Source organism: Triturus cristatus, chromosome 2_1, assembly GCF_964204655.1.
Source record: "Triturus cristatus chromosome 2_1, aTriCri1.1, whole genome shotgun sequence".
Taxonomy (NCBI): domain Eukaryota; kingdom Metazoa; phylum Chordata; class Amphibia; order Caudata; family Salamandridae; genus Triturus; species Triturus cristatus.
The window spans coordinates 36,673,584-36,700,412 of NC_140581.1; the positions used below are offsets into that span (position 1 = coordinate 36,673,584).

General features: G+C 45.5%; 1 protein-coding gene across 1 annotated transcript in view; it reads right to left on the reverse strand.

Annotated features, from left to right (window-relative positions):
* Nucleotides 1–26,829, reverse strand: part of LOC146863666 (long-chain-fatty-acid--CoA ligase ACSBG2-like) — a 386,688-nt gene that overhangs the window by 97,467 nt on the left and 262,392 nt on the right. Inside the window, exons 8-9 of the mRNA XM_085627762.1 lie at nucleotides 19,712–19,861; nucleotides 18,497–18,661 (exon numbers count right to left, since the gene is read on the reverse strand). Of these exons, the coding sequence (XP_085483888.1) occupies nucleotides 18,497–18,661; nucleotides 19,712–19,861 (315 nt within the window). The remainder of the gene's footprint in view (nucleotides 1–18,496; nucleotides 18,662–19,711; nucleotides 19,862–26,829) is intronic.

Genomic DNA, 26,829 nt, shown 5'->3' on the forward strand with positions numbered 1-26,829 from the left:
AGTTTCCTATCCCTAAGGGGCAGCGTTACCTCTCAACCTGAGTTCATGTAAGTTGAGGCACCAAAGAACGTTATATGTTATATTATGTTATATTCTGTTATATGTTATGTTAGATGTTAGAACAGGTTATATTATATTATGTTTTATGTTTTGTTATTTTATGCTATGTTATGTGTATTTGTAGAGTGTGCTATGACCGGGAGGTTGTCCTTCAGCTGAGAAGGTATGAGATTCGCCTGTGGGAGTGCCTATTGAAGAGCTAGGTTCTCAGCTCCTTTGGATTTCAAGAATTGAAGAGAATGCTCTGATGTGTAGTGGCAGGTCACTACAGGGTTTGGGAGTGATGTAGGGGAAGGCCCAACTACCTGATCTGGTCCTGGATATGCATGGGATGTGTGCAAGAAGTAGTCCTGCCATGTGGATGAGTCTGAATGGTTTGTGGAAGGAGCTATGGATGAGGCTAGCCGGACTGGTGTTGTGGAGTGCTTTGTAGATGTGTGGGTGAAAAGTCTGAACTGTGCTAGTATGTGTACAGGGAGCCAGTGGACCTCTTTGAGGTGGGGTGTGATGTGTGTGGTGCGGGAGGCTAAGTGTCATTCTTGCAGCTGACTTCTGGATGATTTCTGGTTATAGGGTGAGTTTTTTGCTGATGTGAATGTTCTCATAGTCCTTCTTGTTAGTGATGAGTTTGCTTCTCGGAACCCATTTGAAGATGTTCTACAACATCTTTAGGGTGAGGAAGTATGAGGCTGTCATGGCGTTGACTTGGGTGGTCATGTGAGCTGGCTGTAGATGATGATCCTGAGGTTCTTGGCATGGGAGGTGGGGGTGAGGGCAGGTCCTTGCTCAGCTGGCCATCAGCTGAGCATGTCAATGTTGTAGGAGCCGATGCACAGATGAGGTTGCTGGTGTTTGAGGCCTAGGTGGCCACACAGACTGACTGGGTCCATTCAGTCAGAAAGGTGCAGATCCAGTAGAGGACAAGTGTTAGATTCCAGTCTTGAGGTGGTGTACGATGAGGAAGTTGTGAGATACTGTATTGTAAGAGGCGGAGAGGCTCAGGAGGATAAGGGTAGCTGTGTCTCCTTTGTCCATGATCATGCAGATGTCTTCTGTGGTGGCAATGAGGGCTTTTTGTGCTGTGACTGGGTCTGACGTTGGACTGTGTATTGAGAAGTTGATATTGGTTTAGATTGTTGGTGAGGCATTTATGGATGAGTTTCTCTAGGACATTGGCTGGGTATGGTAGCAAGGAGATGGCTCTGTAGTCAGCATGTGTTGGATGGTCTGCAAAACAAAATGTTCAACATATGCAGCGTGATGAATTGTCAAAAAAAACACTTAAACATAAAGAGAAAAGAGAAGTCTTTGTCATAAAATTCTCAACATCAACACCATCAATCAAACGCAGCATACTAAGAAGATGGGAGATCATTGAACAAGAATCAGACTTCAAGGAGGTGTTTACCTCTAAATCTGTGTTTGCACACTCGCGATCTAAAAATCTAGGAGAACTCTTGAAAAAAAGATCCTCGAACGCAACTGTTACTCAAACACTGGGGTTGCGGAAATGTTTTAACTATAGCTACTGTGGCAATGTGATTACAGGTAATACATTCACACAGCTATATACTGGCAAAGTCATTAAATTAAGACACACATCAGATTGCAATTCCGACATCAAATGTACATGTGGATTAGTGTATGTTGGCAGAACATCGAGAAAGATAAAAATCAGACTCACTGAGCATAAAAGTATGATTAGAACAGCCAACATAAAATCCTGCCTAGCTGCTCACTCGGTAGAAAAGAAACATACTATACCTCAAATTAGGTTCACAATCCTAGAAAAGATCATAGCAGCACCACACAAAGACATTAGTCAGCAGTTGGCGCAAAGAGAAACGTATTGGATAAGGCATCGAAATACTTTGATACCGTTTAGTTTAAATGATAAACTAGAAATTGCTTGTTTTCTGTAAAACTGAATAAGGCATTTTGTACTCTTGTTGGATGTGTTTTTCAATGAAATTGTTTAATGTCACAATAGGTTAAACTGGATAAGGCGTTCAGTACTCATGTAGGATGAGTTTTCCAATTAAATTGCCTAATGTACTATGGAATTATGTTTGTTGTTTGACATATTTAACCCTTCTATCCTCTGATATTGCAATTCTGCTCCGCTTTCAGCAAGAAAGAGCATTTTTAATGCTTTCGCTTGCTGAGAGCAGAGCAGCAATTGCTATGGCTTGACAGGAGCAGTAATGCTCCTGCCAAGCCATTGCAAACTGCAATGTCCCAGGGGTGGGAACACTAGGACATTGCAGGAGCCAGCTCTGGGGTATGTCGGCCCCCAGGGCCATGTATGGCTCTAGGAGGGGGGCTGCTCCGCCCCCCTCCATTAGACTACCCAGACCCTGGGAGGTTGTGGCCCATGAGGCCAGGGGGATGCGATGGGCCCCCTTCATTATATTATTTGAGCCCTGGGGAGATGGCAGTTCCTGGGAGGTAACGGTACCCAGAAAAGCTGGGGTGCGCGTGGCCCCCCTTTTTCAATAACTCATAAAGCCCTGGGGAGGTGGCGGTCCCGCGGGCTTCGGGGGCAGCCTTATGGGCTTCCCCTGCGCTCATCTTCTTGTTTGCCCCGTGAAGTAGGCAGGCCCTGGGGGACGGGGGTTCTGCGTGGGCAAACCTGTAAATTTAATATACACTACCCCAGGGATTTGGCCCACCCGGGGGCTACTTATAAAAGACATGCAGGAGCCACATGTCTTTTATTTTTATTTTGGCATGAATCCGCTGATCCACCTGTGAATTTGCAGCAACATAAAAAAAAAAAAGCTTTTAACCCCTTGGCGGGGATCCTGTGGGATCACTTCCACCATATCTGGGGGGTCCCACAGGCCTGTCAAGCAGTTTATTTTGCTGGGTCAAATTGGCAAATTAAAACTGCACACAGGCTGCAATGTCAGGCCTGCGACATGTTTAAAATGGCTACTTGGGTGGATAGCACAATGAATGCTACAGGGCAGAGTGGGACGGGTATGCCTAGACGTGTGTCCTGTGCTTTCTATGCCGCTGGAGTCAAGCTATCCTGGGTGATTAGGGGTGAAACCCCGAAACTGGTCATCCTGGCTGATGAGCGGTGAAACTCCGAAACCGGTCTTAGGATGCTTGTTTTCAGTCCAGGGAGAACCTGACCTGGCAGTTTGGGCTGGACTGTTCCCAGTTGGACGCAGGCTCATGACTGATTTGCATAATGGCTGGGTTCAAACTGGAATGGCATGGGGAGCAAAATAATGATGGATTGTGTTCCAGATCTCTGTATAAGGGTGAATGTATGACATTGTTCTGCATTCTGTCCATCAATTGTTCTTTTTGCATTTGTTACCCCGAATGGGACGTGTATGCCCAGACGTGGGTCCCGTGCTCTCTATGCCGCTGGAGTCAAGCTATCCTGGCTGATGAGGGGTGAAACCCCAAAACTGGTCATCCTTGCTGATAAGGAATGAAACCCCAAAACCGGTCTTAGGATGCTTGTTTTCAGTCCAGGGAGAACCTGGCCTGGCAGTTCGGGCTGCCTTGTTCACATTGGGCACAGGGTCTAGACTTAGTTGCATATGGTTGGGTTCAAACTGGAATGGCATGGGGAGCAAAAAAATGATGGATTCACGCCCAGATCTCTGTATTGGCTTGAATGTATGACATTGTTCTTCATTCTTTCCATCAATTGTTCTTTTTGCATTTGTCCCCCCGAGTGAGACGGGTATGCCCAGACGTGGGTCCCATGCTCTCTATGCCACTTGAGTCAAGCTATCCTGGCTGATGTGGGGTGAAACCCCGAAACTGGTCATCCTGGCTGATGAGGGGTGAAACCCCAAAACCGGTCTTAGGATGCTTGTTTTCAGTCCAAGGAGAACCTGGCCTGGCAGTTCAGGCTGGACTGTTTTCATTGGGCGCAGGGTCAAGAATGATTTGCATATGGCTGGGTTCAAACTGGAATGGCCTAGGGAACAAAAAAAGATGGATTTAGGCCAAGATCTCTGTACTGGGGTGAATGTATGAGATTGTTCTGCATTCTGTTCATCAATTGTTATTTTTGCATTTGTCACCCCGAGTGGGATGGGTATGCCTAGACGTGGGTCTCGTGAAAAGATGGATTTAGGCCAAGATCTCTGTACTGGGGCGAATGTATGAGACTGTTCTGCATTCTGTTCATCAATTGTTATTTTTGCATTTGTCACCCCGAGTGGAATGGGTATGCCCAGACGTGGGTCTCGTGCTCTCTATGCCGCTGAAATTAAGCTATCCTGGCTGATGAGGGGTGAAACCCTGAAACTGGTCATCCTGGCTGATGAGGGGTGAAACCCTGAAACCGGTCTTAGGTTGCTTGTTTTCAGTCCAGAGAGAACCTGGTTGGGCAGTTCGGGCTGGACTGTTCCCATTGGGCGCAGGGTCAAGACTGATTTGCATATGGCTGGGTTCAAACTTGAATGGCATGGGGAGCAAAAAAAGATAGATTTAGGCCCAGATCTCTGTACTGGGGTGAATGTATGACATGTTTTCTGCATTCTGTCCATCAAGTATTTTTTTTGCATTGGTCACCCCAAGTGGGATGGGTATGCCAAGATGTGGGTCTCGTGCTCTCTATGCCGCTGGAGTCAAGCTATCCTTGCTGATGAGGGGTAAAACCCTGAAACTGGTCATCCTGGTTGATGAGGTGTGAAACCCCGTAAATGGTCTTGGGATTCTTTGTTTTCAGTCCAGAGAGAGCCTGGCCTGACAGTCCTGTATGGACTGTTCCCATTGGGAACAGGGCCAATGCTTATTTGCATATGGCTGGGTTCAAACTGGAAAGGCACGGGGAGCAAAACAACGATGGATTTAGGCCCAGATCTCAGTACTGGAGTGAAGGCATGACATTGTTCTGCATTCTGTCCATCAATTGTTCTTTTTGCACAGACCGTGCAGAGAGGGCCAAGTCCAACAACCTCACATATTACTTCACTGTTAAATGACATCATTGATGATATTGCTGATGAAATCTCAAATTACATAATTGATGATAGCACTGTCTTTACCAATGATATCAGCAAATGAACGATTTTTTTGATCCCCTACATTTAATTCCCCCTTCTCAGGTCTGACTGAAACCTGCTATTTCTGCACAGGCCATTATGTCCTATAGACTGTAGATTAAACGCAGAGCACCAAAGTAATCAGTACATTAAATTATCCCCCACCCCTTCAACTTATCCCCCCATTGATGGATCTTTATGAACCTTGCTATGCTCACAGAAGACTGAACATGCTAAATATCTTACAAATGTTTTTGTTGATTCATCAAACATCATAGTCACTAGCAAATAACCATATTTTACCCCTTCTTTTAAAAGTGCCTCCTTGATGAATCTGCACAAATTTAAAAAAAATACAAAGTCAGTTAAACATCTGACAGTTCTCATGAAAATACATCACACTATGCTAAAGTTTAAAAACCTAGCTATACATCTGTCACGAAATCTATAAAATGTAACCTCTTCATTCTTTAAATTGCAATTTCTGAAAAACTACAGAACAGATTTACACCCATCCAACAAAAGCACAGTTCTTCAGTAAATTTCTAACTTTAGGGATAGTTTGGTGTTATTCTATTCAGTATCTCTTTCTTTATCTGAGAGCAAAAACTTCTTTAGTAACTCAAATTGCAAATTACACTTTCTGGACCCTTGCTTTTTCTCAGGCCTGCTTCGAGAATCTGCAACAAACTTGCCGCAAAGGACCCAAAGCAGATAAACTTCTATTTTTTTAGACATTTGTGCAGATTGTTCGAAGGTCCTCAACGTTATTAGGAAAACTAAAAATGTGTTGCCTATGTAAACTGTAACTAATCCATATTTACCCTGGTGCTACTGCCACCAGTGTAATAGAAATATATGTATGTATATGTATATCTATATATATATATAGCAGCATTTCTTTTTTTAGTCCTCATTCCTTTCCAGATACCTAACCACTATCTCAGCAGGACTCAGAGCAAACATCCAACTCCTCACATGTAAGGCATGCACAAGTGTTATCAACAACCAGCGAGGAAGAAGAACTAGCCACTAACAGGGAGAGTGCCACTGCTCAGAGATAAATATGTCCATCGGAAAAAGACTACAGGCAGAGGCTGTTAAGCCCAATGTGGAACTGGAGTAACTGGACACCACTAGCTAGCTAAAGGTGGGAAATGGGGCTCCTCGGGGTCTTCAAGAAGATCTTTCTCTGGTCGATTGTCTGGGCTTGCATCCTCCAACTCCTTAACTCCTATACCATCAGAGCCTTCAAGTGCAGTCTCAGCTCAGCCTACCTGTCCTCTTATTCTAAATGCCCACCCGGAAAAGCAGCAACGGTTGCACCTTGCTCATTATTATGTTACTGTGGCTGCTGTCCAAGAGATCTCAAGGCCCGTAGCAGATGTTCAGTTAGCGACCTCTCAGGATATGCAGGACTTAAAAGGTGCTGGTCATGAGGATACATGACCTCCTTGATTGCAGTCATAAAAAGTCTCATCTGCCTTCATAATCTACTCACCCTTCAGTAGTGCAGTCTCCCAGTTCATCTATTTCACTTATTTCTCCCACCCCCTGGGTATCACATATTTCATGGGGTGTCCGGTGCTGCCCACAGCCAGCCATCAAACATCATCCTATTATTGCAGTAATAAAGAGTGAGCCTGAGGATGGCCTGGAATGTTTGCCTCATGTCAAGAAATGAAATCTGTCCTGATGTATTCCCTTATTGGACAATCCATTTGTTTGGAACATGTGGGCCCTCATTACGATGTCAGTTGGAAAGACCGTCCAACCAACTTCCTCGGAAATATTTACACCGACTCGACCACAACGCCCCCGACCATCGTATGATGATGCATAGCAGGTAAAACTCAGACCCCGCATCGGTCGAAAACCATTTTCCCGACAGCGTCGGTTCGAAAAAAGTCAGAACCGATCGAGACGGTCAAAAAGGCGGTCCCAAAGGCATTCCGGTTACGATCAAGCATTGGTTGTCCTACCGAACAGATTAGGATGCATCCAACGTGGTTGTGGAACCTTGTTGGTTTGTGTGCCACATGGCAAGTGTAAAATTGAAAAATCTGTCACAAAAACAAGCCTAGGCTTTGCCAAAAAAGAATTTCAATAGTAGACACGCCCACCAATCCACCAATATAAGGCCCAACATTTTTTTACCATGATCCTTTGCTCACACAATGCTGGTGCAAACCCATTAGAGAACGTCTTGCCCATCCACTGCTGTCAGCCTTGCACACACTCACACACTGCATTTCTCACCACTACTTGCACATATCACTTTTTTGTCAGATTACTTTTCTTAAACACGCCCTCTATTTCACATTCACACTCACCATGCCCAGGAGGAAACACCCACGTTTTAAAGATCATTCAATCAATCAGGGAATTGTAAGCGCGCTACTCACCGTGAGGGTCTCAAGACGCTGAGGGGGGGCGGGTCCGCAGATCTGTTTAGCCGAAGAGGCAGGTCTTGAGGGTCTTCCTGAAGGTGTTCAGGGAGGGGGCGCGTCTGATGTCTTACGGTAGCTCATTCCAGGTCTTGGCAATGTGAGAGAAGGTTTCTGCCTGCTCTGGCTCTGTGGATGCACGGGGTTCGGCCAGTGCGAGGTCGGAAGATCAGAGATTTCTTTTGGGTACGTGGAAGTTGATTCTGTCGTTGAGGTATTTGGATCCGTTGTAGTGTAGGCATTTGTAGGCGTGAGTGAGGATTTTGAAAGTGACTCTATTCTCCATGGGAGCCAGTGGAGACTTCGTAGGTGTTGTCTGATGTGTTCGTGTTGGGGGGATGACGAGGATGAGTCTGGTAGCGGCATATAGTGCGTTTCCATAGTCCAGTCTGCTGGTGATGAGTGCGTGGGTGACTGTCTTCCTTGGCTGAGGGGGGATCCACTTGAAGGTCTTGCAGAGGATGCTGAGGGTGTTGAAGCAGCTGGAGGTGACGGCGTTGACCTGAAGGAGTTGATAGTGCTTGTAGATTAAATTATCAAAGTACAGCCATATTTATTCGGGACCCTAGTCCAACAGACCCCCATCAGCCATTACTTTAACTCCCATCAGGCTCTGTCCTACACACACCTTCCCACACAGCCCAAACAAGATACCTTGAACTCTGCTTTCATGACAGTGAGTGGAAATGGACTTGCAAGATGGCTGACACTGGGGACTGGTGTCTGACTTGACCACAACTACCATCATGGCCTTGTGTTCAAAACACCAGGCCCCAGTGTCAGCCATCTTGATAGTACATGTCCACTCACTCTCAACAAAGCATAGTTCCAGGGTGCTGTTTGGGCTGGGTGGGAAGGTGTGTGAAGGACAGGGCCTGATGGAAGATGTACTGATATCAAACACTCATCCTCCCACCCAGCCCAACCAGCACAGCTGTAACTCTTCATTTTTGACTGTAGTTAGGTAGGATCCTTCTGCATGGGTACCCCCACTTTTTACCTAGTGCTAAGCTGCTTTTTGACTAGTCTGACTGGGATCCTGCTAATCAGGACCCCAGTCTATCTGCTTTCTCCCTAAATTGTTATGCTATGTACCTGGGTACACCGCAGATTGGATACTGGGGTACCCTTGTAAATCCCTAGTATATGGTACCCGTGTACCGAGGGCATAGGTACCACATCGGTCTCCCATGGGCTGCAGCATGTTTTATGCCACCGATGAGAGACCATTCAAAATGGACCTAAAGGCCTGCCATTGCAGCCTGAGTAAGTCGGTGCATGCACCACTTACTTAAGATATAGGTTTACTATATCTACGGGTCACTGAACTTAAAACCTATAAGTCACCTCTATAGCAGGCCTTTACAATCCTGAGGGCAGGGTGATTGGTTCTACATGAGAGGGTGCCCCTGCATGAGCAGAACACCCCTGCAGCCTACAGAGTCCATTTTCCCGGGTTGCCAGTGAAGCAGCCATATACTAATATAGAGGGGTATTACGTGACCGCTCGATGACCATCTAGAAAAGCAGTGTGGGAGGTATGATTCCATCTACCGGGAGAGCCCTCCGTTAGGCTCTCGCTGTTCCAGGCTACCAGCCTTCTAGTCCCAAATAGCATAAAATGGTTGGTGCTGACCAGAGACACATTTCTGCCCTCCTGCTGCTGAGCCTAGCTCAACCAGGGGAAGGCAGAACAATAGGTATCCTGTCACAGGTAGGTGTGACCACCTCCCTGGCAGGATTATTGTATTAGGGCTGGGTGGGTGTGCTTGCCAGTGCCTGAGAACCCGCAGGAGAGGCACATTCGGTGTCCCTATGCATAGTCCAGTTCAAGCTCTGGCACAAAACTGGACAAAGGACATGAGAGTTACCTCCCCCCCTGTCCATACCTTCCCCTGGGAGGGTCCCATGAATCTTCCCAACCCTTTCCTTAGGGTACTTAAGGCCTTACCTGGGTGTAGGTTCCTAGATTCGTCGTGGACAAGATTCAGAACTCAAACCACTGCACTTCGACCGTCGGGGCACTCTGGACTTTGCTGGACTTCGTTTGGGTCTGACTTCGTCTCCCTCTCAGTCTTCTTCCTCGTCTGTGCCTGTGCACCATACAGGATCTGTGTAGGGCCTGTGGGGCATCTCCCCTGCATTCACAGGCACAGCACCACTGCTGACCAGTCTGCTGATCCCAAGCTCCGACTGACTGTGATGGGTTCAACAACACAAGAGGTGGGTTTCTTTTTTCCTTGAGGCCCGAGCTGCCCTCTCACCCAGTTTGAGGTCAGAATCCATTGTGGAGGCTACAATACCCGAACCCCTGTGTAACGCGTACTTTTGCAAGTGCAAATACTTGTTGGAATATCTGTAGCAAGTGCATTAGGCTTCAAGTAGCCCCAACCTCTGGCACCGATCTTTGACCACATCGCACCGTCTGCTCCGTGGCATTTTGTTTTGTAAAGCTGCCCGAGGTCCTCCTGCGACTCCAGTGTCTTCAACCTGTGGGTCCTGTGGATGGTCAACAACAACTTCGCTGGGCTTCCCCGATTGCTCTGGGATTGCCCTGACTTCCCTGCTTGTGGTGAGTCTCCTGGACCTTGCTGGTCCTCTTCCTGCAACTTCTTGACTTCCTGCATGGGTTGCTTTTGCCAAGGCTTGTGGGTGCTCTCCTCAGACACCGACTCCTCAGCACTGAACATCCTTCGTGGGACAGCTCGTATCCAGCTCCTGGTCATCCTCAGCGTAGCCTGGTCCCTGCAGCTGCAGAGTCAGCGTCATCGACATCTATCCTGAAGCACCGGCATAAGTGGCATTCATTTACCAAGCCCCTGGCCACTTTCAAGTGACCCAGACTCTGTCCCCTCTGCTTTCAGGTACTCTTCATCAAGAATCCACGTTTGGATTCCTAAGCACACTTTCTCTCCTTCCAGCACCGGCACTTTCCTGAAGTCCTCCATTGAGTTTGACTGCGGTTTCCGACGCCAATACACACCTATACACCTGGCTTCCCTGGGCTAGGTAACTTGGGTACCATGGTATCTATGAGGGGTGTGGCTCTCCAACCTTCTGTCTTCCTCAAGGTTTCTTCAGGGTCCCCTGGGAAGGGTCCTTAATCTTTAAAAATCCAACCGCGACTTGCTCATAGACTTGTACGGAGTACGAAGTAGTGTACTCACACTGAACACGTTCTCCGTGGGGTCCGCATCTACTCACCTTGGGTGGTTCCTTGGGCTCCCAGCAATTCTACGTCCTCTCGACATTGTCCTGACTCAAGTCGTGCTTCTTATACCACATTTTTAGCATATAGTTCGTCCACCCCGAGGCCTGCTGTGTATTAGTGCTATTTACTGTGATTTCTTTGCTATAGTTTTGGGGGCTTTGTTTATAAGTTAGTTTGGGAGCTACTGGAATGTACTAGAAAGTATCATCTAATAAATACATATTTTTATAAATACCTTGTGTGATTCTCTTTCGTTTAATCTATACTATAAGGTCGCATTCTGGTAAAACAAGCTGCTTTATGCTCCTTCAAGACTTAGCCTGAAGGCTGCTCTCCACAGCTACCACTTGAATAGCTTCTTCTTAAATCACCCTAAGGGTTGTCTGGACTGGTGGAAGGTGTTCATTTACATTAGTGGACATCATTTACCTGGTCAGTTTCTCACACCGACAGTGAGGTGAAATGTACTATTAAGGTGTCTGAGACTGGTGCCCGGTGTCTGACTTGCCCACAACTTCCATCAAGGCCTTGTGCTCAGAACACCAGGCACCAGTGTTAGCCATCTTGGTAGTACATTTCCACTCACTGTGAGGAAAGCAGAGTTGTAGTGGGGAACTGCATCCTTCACCCGTCCGCCTATGTGCCGGTGTAGTGCTTTTGCTGGCCTTTGGGCCCTGCAGTGCTGACCACGACCCAAGGAGCTTTTGTTTCATCAACTTCGTGGCCTGCTCGCACGCAGTCCCCCACCCACCGATCGTGCATAGCCCACTGGCTAACCAGTGGTTGCATCACTCTGCACCCGGCCCCCACTGTGCTGCTGATGGTGGGACTCGAGTGCCCATCTGACCGAATCCTGCTCTCAGACCCGTAAACCCCAGTTTTTTTCTCCCAAGTGTGTATCATGAGTAATATTGGAAAATGGTACTTATATTGAAAAACCCATTACCATCTTTTCCTTTCTCCTAGGAAGTGTACCAGTATGGTATCGAGCGATACCTTGCTGTGGAAGAAAAGTAACTGAAAAGTAATTCCAACTGTTTTATATACCAGTATCTTACCAGTAACTAATCAAATTGCATACAACTGCATTCAAACTGTATTTAACTGCATTAATTGTGCAAAGTACAACTACACTTACCAGTACCAGTCTTGGCATTTCTAAAAAATAAAACACAACTGAATAATATTGTGATACAAACAAATTGGTCAGAGTTCAGTCTTTGAGTGTGTGACATAATTTCTTGCCAGTAGAAGACTCGAGAAGCAGTGGCGCAATGACCAGACACCAGACAACCATGCAGCCCTCATGAATGCCAGATGCAAACACCACCAACTCATACGTTCCGCCAAAAGAACCTCCTTCAAAGAACGCATCGACAACAACGCACACAACAGCAAAGAGCTCTTCAACATCGTGAAGGAGCTCGCCACCCCCTACTCCAGCTCCAATGACGTTCCGCCGTCACAAGAACTCTGCGACTCCCTGGCTACCTTCTTCCACCGCAAGATCACAGACATCCCCAATAGCTTCAACACCCAAATGCCGATGACAGACGCCGACATCCCCCACTCAACACCCACCAAACACACCGACCTTCTGCTCTACTGGAACAACGTCAACGGCGTGCAGAGATCTGCACTGGCTCCCGGTCAACAAGATTGATTGATTGAGTGTGTGCAATAAATGCTTAGCTACCCTCTGATAAAGCCTTACTGCTTGCCCACACTACCACAAATAGAGGGTAAGGTATTATCTACTTTTACCTCTGCCTACCTTTGTGGATTCACTGGATTCTCTGCACACCACACCTTACTTTGGTATAGTATATATCGAGCTAGCGTCCTACAACTTTGAATTTCTGTGCCTGACTGGTCCCCTCCAGCCTGCTACTCTAGACGTGTTTCTGACCCCATGAGGTTGGACCCTTTTGCTCTTGGTGGTTAGACAAAGCCTTCTCTAGGTGAAGGTGCTTCACGCCTACTCCCTAGCAGGAACAGCATAGAAAGGCAGTGAGCCTTAAAGGCTTCCCGTCCTTTGTTATGCTGACCAGGGCCTCTGCAGCTAGTGGAGATGCCTGCCTCCCTGACCAAGCCCTATTTATGGCAGCAAGGTCGGAAGGGAAATTAGTAAGCATGGGAAGTGTGTCCCCTCTAAGCCAGGTGCCCTGAGCTGAAGTGACTCCCTCCTTTGAAAATCCTCCCTATTGTTTTAGAGGGCTCTAGCCAGGTAGGGATATGTCCCCTACCTAGAAGGCGTGGACATACAAAGGGTGTAGGCACACTAAAGGTAAGTAGCCCATTGGCTACTTCCTTGTGACCCCTGTTACACCCCTAAAGACAATCTACGAAGAAGAGACCAAAGAAGAGCCGTGCAGCAGTGAAGACTGAAGACACCAACTTACTTGGTTCCACCCCTACCGGCCTGTTTGCAGTCCTCCAAGACCCTGCTAAAGAAGAGCGACTTGTCTCACTGCCCAGTGACTGCCAGTACCCTGAGAGGACTGTCTGCCTTCCAAAAAACACCTAATCTCCTCTGGACAGCGAACCTGTCCAGAAGACAACCAGCTTTAAAGACAAAGTGCTCTGCCTGTGGAACTGACCACCTCTGCACCCGATGCCCACTGGCTGTGTTCCAGTGACCCACCAGTCCAGCAAAGGTTCCGCAGAGATTTACAGCAGGAGTCTACCATGGGTTGACCCCTGCCGGACTCCACGTCGATGTCTGCATTCTTTGCACGATGACCCCCCCAACCTCAACCTGCACCAGTAGGCTGATTTCCGACACCGAAGGATCCCCTTGCACCCGGGGGCCTTGGGGAGATCAACTGATGGTGTATCGACACCCCAGCCCATCCCAATTTACCTTGCAGCCTCCTAGCCTGAGCCTGAAGCCTTTTTCCACCTTCAAGATTGCCCATTAGTTTGAATTGAGCGCCCAACGCTGCACTCTGCACATAGACCCCGCGTGCTGCAGAGGGTGTAAGTTTGGTGCTGCCTCGTGATCCCCGTGCTCACCTTAACCCACTGGGTTCTAAAACCGTGCTACTCACCTGCAAGTGGTACTACTTTGATTGCTCCCTTTCACCATTGGATAACTTTGGCACCAGATCCTGAGGTTGACCTTTGCGACCGGCCGCCCCGGTGCCGCTGGTGGTGCACTGAGGTCATTTACCTGAACCTTGCCTTGTGCTGATTCTTCATTCAAAAGCTCAATATCGTAAATCCTTTACTTATCTGCATATTGCTGGTTGTGTTTCCCCCCATAGGATTACATTGAAAAATGCAGCGTGTCCACTTTTTACATCGAAAAACAGTGACATTGGAAAACGCATCTTACAGCAACAAAGTGTCTTTGGTTCTATAAAATAAATATACTAAAAGTAATATTTTTACAAACCATTGGCCTCAGATTTAGTCATTGAGTGTGTCTAATTATTTCTTGCCTGTGTGTGTACTACAGATTCTTAACCCTACCCTCTGATAGGCCCGACTGCTCGCCCACACTACCACAAAAGAGAGTAAGGTGCTATCTACTCTAACCTCTGTAGAGCCTCTGGGGCTCCCCTGGACTCTCTGCACACTGCACCTCACTTTGGTATAGTATATACAGAGCCAGCTTCCTACAGATGCCACTTCTCATCATCAGCAGCAGCGGGCTTTACAAGTACCAGTATTTCTAGAGCTTTGGTTAGGAGTTCTAAGCATTAAAATATTTCTGTGGTTAAATCTCAGCACCCAGAGGTCTTCCTACTTTTAACTGCTCTACGTTTGACACCTGCGAACAAATAACAATTTTACTAAAAAGAATAACTCTGACTGGACGTGTAGTTTTTTTAGACTGATTACTTTGGCATGTTGTGGTAAATTTAAATTACCTAGACTTAATTTATGCGGTAAAGTTCAATAAGAATAACTCAGTAAAAATAAGAGGCAGCATCCGTGGTATTTGAAGTTTTAAAAGGGGATTTATTCCTTACAAAGGAATTAGTTCGAACCAGGCAATCGGATTCCGTCACCACGAAGGTTCGGGAAGGCATAGAGCAATACTTTATTGACAGGTTGTCATATATATAGTCAATGCATTACAGTAAAGACATATGCAGAAGGCGTAACAGTTGAGAGGAGAGATAAGAATACACATACGTAATGAAAAAGGCGTTACAATAGGCGTGCATGAGGGCGTGTACTAGAAACGTCATTCTGAGGATGTCACAGGTGGGTGGATCCATAAGAGAAATCCTGCAAAGTCAGCAGAAATACATGGCAGAGGTGCGCGCACGGCAGCATGACGTGTGATTGACGTGTAACTGGAGGGTGAAGGGGACTTGACATTTAGCCCTACATGAGGAGACAGAAGTCTGGGATGTCAGAACAACCTAATCCCAAATCGTATCTAATATCTTGTGTTTAAGGAACGGTATTATCTGGAAGGAAAGGTCTCTCAGGCAGAGGCTATCCTATACTGACTTCTAGTGCGTGTATAAGTGTCTACGTGTCTACATGAGATGCGAGGGGGCATGGGCCTACCATGGTAACAGGAGCTATGAGTTACTTGCACGGAGACAGTAAGGCCGGGCCCTTTGCTCTGCAGCTGGAAGGATGTTTACCTAAACTACTAGACAGGAATGCATTTCTCGAGGAGCGGAGCAGATAACTTGAAGGCTGAATACAGTCTTGGCAGGCAACAGGCCGGGCCAGGCACCGTTAGCCGCGCAGGAAGTAAGACAAAGGTCATGGATACAGATGCAGGTCCAGGCTGGAGCATTCAGAGGCAGAAAGCAGGAAAAGCTCGATGGCAGAATTCAGGGCCTAACTTGCCAGAGCTGAAAAACGTGAAAGGTACACCATATAAAGACGGTGGCAAGGCATACTTAGGAACGGAATATTCGACCCATTCATGGTGGATCTGAAAGAGGACATGTTAACGTTGGACGCATATGTATTTGCGTCTTCATAGCTGGAAGTGGAGGGAACATACATGTACTTGTAGCATGTACATGGAGCCGTTGGGGTCTAAGATAGGGGACACAATTGATCATAAAAATTCATATTTCCTCAATGTTACACGTGAGTTCCAGACCTGCGGTCACATCCCGAAGGAAGCCTACATGGCTCGACCTGGTCATTGTTCGAGTAAAGTCTCCACCAGAAGTCACTTGCTTACCCATTTATCAGTGTGATACCACCTGAGGCCCTGGGACACCAATGAGAAACAGTAGCTTCTGCTCAGGAACCACTAACAGGCTAGGACCCAAGTGAACCCCTAGTTAGTCCAATGAGTCCCTTCGAAGCAGCGAAGTCTACAATTCCCCAGATGCATTGATTGGATCCTGGAACGCCCAGGAAGGCTCAGGCCAGCACTCAGTTCTAACAATCACTGCCTGAAGTAGAAATAAAAGAAGGGGCATATTTTTAAAGAAATCACGCAGCGCATTGTAGGGCAGCAAGCCACCTTGCAGTGCTGCATGATAGAAAAGGGACACGAATGCGCTGTATCTAACATTAATGCTGTGCATTCCTGTATTTTCCCTGTGTTGGCCTACAATGTGCTATCAAGCGCCAATGCAGGCTCCCTTGGACCACAGTGCTAGAGTGCCTGCGTGGTAAGCAGGATTGTTTTTATGCAGGAAGGGGCACCTTCTTGCACAAAAACAATCCCCTGAGGTATTTTTCCTCTTTGCAGAATGCAGCATACATAGAAAAAGGAAAAAACAGAAGAGAAATAAAGGTATTTCTCCTTGTTATGCCTCACCTGAGGAAGCGTAGCATTTTGATACATTCCCAGGTCTACTAGTAATGGCAAAACTGGGAATGCGCCAAAGTGCATGGTTGGGTGCATGGGAACACCCACGCTCCACCCAAGGAACGCCTCCCTGGTGCAACGCTGCAATTTGATCTGCGTTGTGTTACTCTACATTTATCAAGACATTCAAGGTCAAGCAAGGTGGCCTTGCGTGGCATGCGTGGCATGATAAATCTAAGTCAAGAGTTGCATCGCTTTTGCACCCTATTGCGTGGTGCAAGGGTGACGTAACCCTTTAATAAATATGCCCCTAAACGTGCACAACTGCAGAAGCGGAAAGAACTGAAAAGTTTCAAACAATGCAACATGTTTCCTCTGCAGTATAGTTCTCAGGTAAAAATGTATTTGCAGAGATTAACCAGCAGATGTATTGCCTTTGCAGTAATCCTCTGCATAAATATTTGTGCAGCTTTTGCTGTGTACATAAATGCTGTATTTTAAAAAAACTACCCCCAAATTTTCATTTGTTGAGATTGAACCAGCACAAATGGTGTAAGTACTTTTATACATTTTTTATATTTGGTATTCTTTCTGAATGTTTTCTATTTTTCCAGGAGGTTATGCAGCTCCCCTCCCTTGCAGGGAAAGTCTTTGCCAATTGAACAACGTAGGGAGGAATGTAGAGATTCTGCAATGTGATGAAATGGGAAATCCCGAATTTCTTAAACTTCTGTTTGCACGAATACATAATTTGCACATCTAATTATACTGTGATTTAAATTTTATTGGAAGTGCGAGCTTGGTTGCTGCCTGTTTGCTAGATGTTTGTAAATGGCTATTGCGTGGGAGGCCATCTGGGCCAGTCACACTGCGTCAGAGGTGAGAGAGGCTGTAATTATTTAACACTGGCTCCAAAGGCATTCTCCAGGACCACCAAGTGCCCAGCCCACCCCTGTTCCCCCTCTGGAATAGCACCTATTGGAGGGATATGAACTTCAGGAGTTAGAGGCCTGTGCCACTGGAGCGTCACTATTTTTGATGTTCCGTTGGCGCAGGCTCCTCAGTCACACCCGTGATGGGATGCAAGGCCACCCTGTGTGGCTTTGCATGGCTTCATAGATATGGAGTAAGGCTTCGCGCTGCCTTGCCTTATCTGTGTCAAGAAGGTGTTCCGTGGGCGTTGGGGTGGTGTTACCACGCAACACCCATGGATTTTGATGCTGCTCCAGATTTACAAAATCCCATAAACACTGGGCAGCACCAAATCCTCATGCCTCCCCAGAGCAGGAGTAAAGTGGAGAAATGTTTTCTCTCCATATTGTTTCCTCTTTGCACATCTGCTGCATTCTGCAGCACACATAGAACAAGAATAAAAGCCTCCATTGATTGTTTTTGTGCAGGAAGGGGCCCCCTCTTTCATAAAAACAATCATGCCAACAACATAGACATCCTTGCACCATGGTGCTAGGGGGCCTGGGTTGGTGCTAGGCTGCAAACTGTGGGCTGGCTGAAAGGACAGGAATGCACAGTGTCTTGTAAATATTGGTGCATTTCTGCGCTTTGAAACAGCGTAGGGCAGCACAGGAAAAAGCCTTGTGTCGCCGCCCTATGCCAATTCATTGTAACTAAGGCCCTTCGTTTGAAACCAAAGCAAAAACAGGAGTTCAGAGACTGGGCTGTATTTGGTAAAGATCCAGCATCTGGCTTCTCTTTTTGGACGTGGCCAAACATGTGCCATTGAGGAGCCCAGAGACCTCCTCCTCTAGGTTTGTTCATAACTCAGCCTCAAAGGCTGACCTTAGTTGCCTGCGAGGGGCGTGGACCTTAAACACACCTGATGAGGCAAGACCGAAGACCTGAATCGCGGATTGAATGTCAAGTGAAGTCACTGTTATCATATGAGGGGTTTAAGTCAATCTACAGAAGACAGCCAATGTCAACAGGTAAGATCCCAAGAGAAAACCACGTGTACAACATGCAGTGATCCGGGCACTTACTGATCACGCCGACAGGTTACCTTTAGGGAATCCGGGCTTGCAAAGTAAGTGGTCCCTCCGAAGCGCATGGTGAGCCAGATGTCAAAGCACTGTGCAGCGATGTGGCTCAGGGGCAGGTAGCTGAGAAGATTCTCCTTTTCTTGCTTGCCAGTATAGTTGCCAAATATTTTCGTGGTCCATGTGATCTTCAGAATGAGAAAAAATGCAAGTTAATTGAGGAACCTGGACCTCCAAAATAAGCAAGCTAATTTCTTTACCAAGACGAGAATTACTTTATTTATTTTTTACTATATAGCTCACTCAGTTAGTAGATTTGTAGAGCGCTTCTTTTCAGCCATGAGGGTATCCTGGTGCTGGGAAGCTGAACTGTTATTAGTCCTAAATGCTGCAACTACGAGTGCTTCACTTGCATGAAGTCTTCTCACTTTACCTCTTCACCTGCCTTGTTCTTCTTACATTCAATAAGTCACTTCTCAGGACTAAACTTTGGATTTAAGACGCCAGGAGATGGCCATCCTCTAAGATATGGCCACAGTGCTCTAGTAAGGTGGGTTGTCTTAACTTGGCCTAAGATGCTGTACTTACTGCCACGGCAGGCTGCCTGCTGTGCAGAGCTCAAAACATCATTCACAAATCCACTGACAGACAATATGAAGTAAACACAACATTGATAAGTGAGAAACAGCACGCTTTGTCCCACTCTACGAGTGGGCCATAAATTCGAATGGGCTTTTTAATAGAAGTTACCAGGCACATGAGAATCATATGTCATTTGTGCATATGTCCATAGCATCCTTTGTGCTTTGCATAGCATGCTTACATATTGGGCTTTCAGAAGCAGAAATCTCTGGCCACATCCCTGAGTTACAGGTGTAGGAGCACTGGGCAAGTTTTTACAGAGTGGAAATACATCCAGTAAATTGGAGTGCTGGTCTGGGCATGGGCTACGGGTGCAAGTGCAGCATGACCCCTCAGCTACAGCAGGGGGAGCATAGACCGCTTCCTCCTGCCTGTCAGCAGCCTCCCATGACCTACAAACCCTTACCAACCCTCCATTCTCACGGCTAATGCATTGACTTACCATGTTCATACTTGATCATTCAGAAGGAACCACTAAAACCCGCCCCAATCACCCTGGTCCTTCTTGATCTCCATTGGCGGTCAGCAGTATCTCAATGAAGCTTGTGGCAGCTCAAGACCTTGGCCAATAGTGGATTTTCAATGGTAACACTCACATTGTCATGGCTCAGCATCACCCCTTTAGGCTGCCCCGTGGTGCCGGAGGTATAGATCAGAATGCAACACTCATTGGCCTTCTGGGAAGCGATGATAGCATCTAACCTTTCATCAGGAACAGATGATCCCACCTGTATGAACTCTTTCCACTGTTGACAGAAAAGAATAATGTGTTAGAAAAACCTCAAAACTAAACACTGTCCATGAGATTGGGCATTCTAAGGCAAATGCAGTAAAGATTTGCTTCTGTTTTTGGTATTAAACAGGGAGATATACATAGTAAGAGTTTAAATGTCCCACAGACATATTACCAGCAAGATTGTCTAGTGATGGATGAGAGGAAATGAAGAATGACAAAGAAAGATCTGAGGCACAGTCCTGAGGGCCGCTCACTAAAGTCTATTTTAAGAGGATGCGAAAATTGAGCAGCCTAAATGTTGTATGGCAGCTCCTTGTGGACACTTCAGATTACTTGTGCAATCACTGTGCACATGTGTGCTAGAGCACAGTTTGCCAGAATGTAGACAGGTCGGAGGCAGTGCAGAGTGGTATGGTATGACCACTAGCCGTGCCGTGGGGCATTTAAGAATGTAGACATGTGGTGGTGCTGTAGAACTGCTTGCCCCCTATCTCCAAAGAGTTCATTGAAATAACCGCAGATGTTTAGATCTGGAACTCGGTGGATTGAAATACTCACCATTCCTGAGAGTCTACAAGTGGAGTATGTTGAACAATGATAAATAGGCAGGGGGAAAAGGAGGAAGCAGCACTCGTGGATGCTGAGAATACTGAACGAGCAGCTGTTCTTGCCTAAATAGATGCATGGAGGCACAGACCGAGGAACAGAGTTCGGGATTTGGCAGGCAGGACGGGCAAATGATCGACCACCCTGATGGGTTTGCAAGATCCCAGGAGCTGTTGAAAGTTGTACTGAACCAGAAGGCAAAGTGCAAGCAGAATGATATCAAGAGAAGGTCGTCTGAGTAAATTCAGGGACCTTCTTGAAGAGGGCTTTAAGAGCAATGCAGAGTGGCCAGTGCAGCGGTTTCAAATGGTGAGAATAATGATGTGTGCGAGGCAGTCCTAACAGAACCCGAGCCACTGGATTTCAAGACAATGGACCATGGGAGCCACTGGATTTCAAGACAATGGACCATGGGGAGCGGTAGTCCAAAGTATGGAGAACTGCAACGGTCAAGTTGAGAGCCTACAGCTTCTTGAATACCCTCTTGTGGAAACCTGTTGAGATGTACTATTGGTGTGCAATCAGGATATCAGGATGCTCATGCAAAAGCCTATATTTATATCGAAGCGGACATTGAGCAGGAAGACAGCAAAACTGTTGGTCTACATACACAGGTGAGTGATGGTCTTGCAGACACGGTCTAAATCTATTGAATTGTACCGCAACATGTCTGCAAGCTAGGCATGTGGACCAGGCATAGACCTACCACAAGATGCAGACAGTGGCAGTTCTCAGAATGGAATATGTGGAGTAATGTTGAAACCCCAGGCCATCATTAACTCAACCCCCTTGTTAAGTGCGGAAGGCCTTCCAGAGGGCTGTATTTTGAGAGGTGAAACCATCTCCATTCAGAACTCTCTGCAATGTACCTACTATGGCTTCAGAAAATGATCTCCAATCAAAAATATACTTACATATGTTTCTTTCTTTTTCAATGATTCTGTTACAATTATGTAAAGGTTCTCTAAACTGTCTCAGAATTAGAACACAATTCCATTAATTATTTTAAGTTTGGGACCTTTACATCTTCCCAATACACTTCAGATTGATAACGCTTTGTCAGGGGGCTCACCCTTATTTATTCCAAATGTATAGCTTTCTGGAATAACACATTCCATCAGTTTCATTGTGTAAACCCTAAAAGTCAATTCCCCACATCTCATACTTACTAATAAACATATCTTTGTTACATAGAATGTTGGCCTCCCATGTGTGGCCATGAAAAGTGAATGAACCTTTACAGAGAAATGTTTCAGTTCCACCCCTTACCCCAGGTCCATAATCTTCCTGTGACCTCAAATGCTTCTTTCCCCTGCCTTGCCATATATCGCCACAAATTGGTTAATAATTTACCTGCTTGGTTTTCTAATAGACCCTTTGCTGTTCTGCCTCCCATAACCCAGAAATAGTCCTCCTCAGTTGTGTCAACAGACTTTTTACAATGCACAATTCCAGGCTCATTAGTAATCTTTCTTCCATCATCGGCGTCACACCATGACTACTTAAGTTAAAGCATTTTTTTGCATTCGTACTTCTTTTGTATTCACTAGTTTTTTTCACTAGTTTTTCTGCATATTATGGAATTTGCTCTCAGCAGCATCAAAGTATCAGTTCTCAATTACATTCTTTCTTTAATTCCTGTCTATTTTGTATTTTCAAAATATTTTTAATGCACTGTATCCATTTTCAGCTACAGTCTTATTACTTCATAATAAACCAGAGATATGGCTTTGTTAGAGAGAATCCCTGTTATGTTTTCCACTGCCCTGCGGTTCTCTAATCCTCAGTGAGACCCAACTGTGCTCTGGCAATAAAAAATAAAAAAAGGCCGGCGCACACAAATGTGTTGTAACAGAAAGAGTACAGGCTTAGATTGTAGTTCAATAGTAATAGAATCAGCAGTGAATTGCCATTTAATTTTTTTATTTCAGTTTTATCTAGCACAAACACAACCAGAAGGTATTGGAGCGCTTTACATGAGCATCAGGCACAGGTAGATTGAGTGATTTGCCCAGAAATACAGGATGCTGAGCAGACGCCGAGACTCAAACCCAGTTCCACAGTTCCAAAGTCAGACACTCTGGCCGTTACGCCACATCCTCTCCATTCTGCAAAGATTATATTTATGCTTGGTGGTAATGTTTACATTATTGGTATTTTTGTTACCACCTATAGTATCAGTGCCAGTGGGAATTATGACTTGCAGTGAAAATACCATCTACAGAACACATAATGTCCTCCATGTAACCAGTTATGTCACCAGTGTTTGTTTACCACAGGTGGTGCATTTGCTCCTAAAGATTTTCAACCAAATAGTTCCACAAAATCTGATTCTGGAAAGACAATTTTTCCTGCCATAAGGAATTATGGCTCCGGGAAGGGTCAGGATGGCACAATACAAATCCCTATGAGGAGCGAGTGACACAGAGGAAGGCTTCGGAAAACGACAAAGAACTCTTGATAAGCCATAGAGATGGACAATGTCTGAGCAATAGTGGAATGAGACAGGCCTTCAGAAAGTTCTTGCACCACTGGAGCCCAGTAGCTCTACTCTGAATGATGATTGATACTACAGAACTGAGAGGAAAGAGACACAGCCCTAATTTCCCAATTGATATGGGAATTGTATCATTCTAGCCACTATATCCAAAGCCCTATAGCATAACTAGGAGGCATGATTATATCAAAGGCGACCATTGGTTTTATGAATAGCTAAACACACCAAGAGTGGAACCGTGAGGAAGGCCATGAAACCCAGAGTCAACGGAGATCCATTGATATGTTTGTACATTGTCTGAAGACACCTTCTTCCTGACCTGAATTTGGAGTCTCTAAGCACATCTCAAGTCCATATACATTCCGAAGTCACCGGAATCTAACAGAGCTGGAACAGAGACAGACTGTCCGGCACACAAAATGAAGAATTAAATTCAACTCAAAAAGCGTGAGGAACTGAAATGATTAGTGAGAGCAGAATATCCCACTCCTTCCTCTCTTTTAAATGAGGAGATTTGACAGTTTGGAAGGTTGAACAGGAGAGTCTCACAGCAAATGATGAGGGCTTGCACAATAGAGAAATAATGTTTCCTTACTCTTTCAATCCTTTTCGATGTAGTACAATGTGTCTGTAGCAGATCCAACGTGCATTGCTTTGTCAGGCAAAGGATCAATAAACTCAGTAATAGATTCAGCCTTAAGACTGAGGGAAGAATGAACTCTCCACTTTTCCATTGAGCACCTTCTAACTTTAGCTTTTATCAGAACAACATGATCCAGAATTTCAGCAAATGAAGAAGGTCATGGCAGCACATCCTTTGACCCCTCCTTTAACCCTCTTCAGAATATTGCCATATGAATGCATTCCACTTAGGTAGTTTCCACATCAAGCTCATGAATCTGTACTTTAGGACAATGCTTCGGGATTTCCATGATAAATCTCACACAAGGCATCCTCTGCAGAAGCTTCACAATCAGGTCTCTAAAACATCTTCTTGAAGTTCGCAAAAAGTTGACATAATTGTTCAGATGGAGTTTTCTGCAACAAGTAGAGGGGTTTTCCAAAGCCAGAGCTGCACAAGCTAAGGAATAAATCAGATACCCCACTTTGGATCGGTCAGAAGAAAATCGAGAAGGTCAAAAGGCAAACTAAAACACTAAGCTGTCCAAAAACACCATACAGGTTCTCCAGAATACCTAGAAGGTAAAGGACTGATGGCAGAAAGGTTGCAAGTTCTGTAGTGGATTGCTTGACAAAGGGCAGCATTCACAGTCCTTAACTGGTCAGTAGCAGGGTTTGTAGCTGAAGAACAACTGCCAGGTCAATACCACAATCCATGTCGGAAACAGAAGGATATTTGGGAGGCACAAACTATTCAGAGCAGGATGCTTACTTGCAGGCCGGTCCTTGGTCTTCTGCTGTCCAAGTTATAGGGCAACTGTTTCCACATACAACAATTACTTCACACACTGGAATATGCGATAGGCAAGTGCCTTTGTGAAGCTGCTACCTTCTCAGGAGGAAAAGCAAACAGCATAAAAATGGCCTTGCTGGATAAGGCCCTACGCTCATCACAAAATTCCAGGAAAATTTGTCAAACCAATCTAGGGACATGGACTGAAAAGGCAGAAACCCATAAATGCTCTCTAGCAGGCTAGCCTTTCCAGTAAATGAAGACCTGTAATTGATTTCTGAAAAGCCAGGAATAACAGATCTCACTAACCCCGTACTCCCCATCTAGAATAACAGGAAAGGATAAGGCACAAAAGTCTTCAGCTGGTAAACATGAAAATAGGGTTAATCTTCCAAGAATTAGAGTGATGAAGCCTAATGGCAACATGATTGACCTTATTGGTTAATAAAAAGGATCCAAAATATCAAGAACAAAATCGAATTGGCAAATTCTATAAATATGCAGAAATTGCCATGGCCGTACAATCGCATTACTCCAGTGGTTCTGCGTATACGTTCATATCCTGGTGAACTGTAAACACCAGAAATAAATTAAGACTAACTTTAATGTTGATTTAACTCTGCATGACACATTCTCAGAACCTTGGTTTGAAGCTACTTAGTTGGGATCAACAAGGACTGTAGGAAAAAATATAGATTCTGGCCAAGAGTACTTGACTGTGTAGAGTATCAGCATGAGCATCTTTCACATGCTGTAAAAGATATCTTGTCAGACACACAACTTTGGCAGGGAGCAAAAGGACAGAAGTTCTGGAATCCTCAACCACAATGTCCCATTTAGACAAGGCATTGGCAAAAATATTCTATGTACAAGGGAAGTGAGTCTATGAAAACAATATTGTGAATAGAATTAGGCCCAGCGAGCCTGCCAGCTGATCCTACATTGAATGTTCTGCAGAAATTGAAGATTTTTATGATCCCTCCAAACCTCAAAATGTTTGAATGCTCCCATAAGAAAATGCTGCCACTCCATACAAGCATGCCCGAGAACCAGGAGCTTGCAGTCATCAACTGAATACTATAGCTCACATGAATTCAGGACATGGGAGATATTACAAATGCGATACTCTAAATTATCCTCCTTCTGGAACAGAAGCTGAATTGCTCCTTTTGCAAAATTGGAAGCATCAGTAACCGCAATTGATTTTCTGGATAGGTCTGGGTGCTTGAGAACAGGAGCTAGGGTGAAGCTTTCTTGAGATTGACAAAAGCCTTTTGGGCTTCATGAGTCCAAATACATCTTTTAATTAGACTCTCTTTTTCCAAAGTGGAAGTTAGACAGCTACCCATATTGGCAAAGTTCTTAATGAACCAGCTGTAGAAGTTATCCAGGCCCAAGAAACTCTGGGTCTCCTTGACAGTCTTAGGAGTCAGTCAGTTCAAGATTGCAGTGATCTTAAGTTGATCCATAGACAATCCACTCTCAAAAAGGCAAAGTGCCCAGATGTTCCACTCTGTTCTCTCAAACACACACTTCTGTATTTTACAGGATAGGTGGTTTTCCTTGAGATGTTGAAGAAGAGAATGACCATGGAGTTGATCCTGAGGGAGGGAAGCTTAGATGATCAGGTTATTATCAAGCTACACTACAAGAAACTAGTTCAGAACGTCAGAGAATATACTGGTAATAAATCTCTGGGGGACTGCTGGAGCCCTGGTAACGGCAAAGGACGTGACACGACATTCATAATATTTAAAGGGTGTACACTCCTCACTTCTCTTTAGCTGGACCAAATGGTAAGCTGTACTAGTGAAATATATAGCACCTTGAATTGACCAAAGACTGTCCTTGATGTGTGAAAGCAGGTAACGGTCATTAATGGTGATGTTAGTAAATCCACGATAGTCGATACAAGGTCCTAGCTCCTTGGATGTTCTTGGAATGAAGAAGAGAGGAGCTCCAGTGAGGGAAGCAGACCAGACAATTTTCATCAGGTGATTGAAATTTTGTATCTGTAGTGGCAAGGGGTAGCAACCAGGAGACCAGGAGCACATGGGAAGGGCAACCACAGGTTAGTGAGATTCACAGCAAGCAGCTGCAGGCTTCTTGCTGCATTTTCAAAGAGCCATGGGACAGCGCATGGTTTTGTGTGCCCCCTACACCCAGATAACTGAGACGCTACGATAGAGGGACTTTCCTTCACAATTATAATTTACAGTCTGTTGACTGTCTTTAAAATACGTCCAGCTGTAAGTGCCACATCAGCAATGATGGTACCTGGCAGATGTCTAAAGACAGTCTTGGACCGATGATCTTCTCTGGCATCATATTCCTTTCTATGCTTCTGTTTGATGTCAGAAGCTAATTATCATCCATTATACAGAGCTCCATATGTTCTGAACATAAATACACATTCAACCTAACTTGTAAATATTTAATTTTTAGATGTTCATTGCAGATA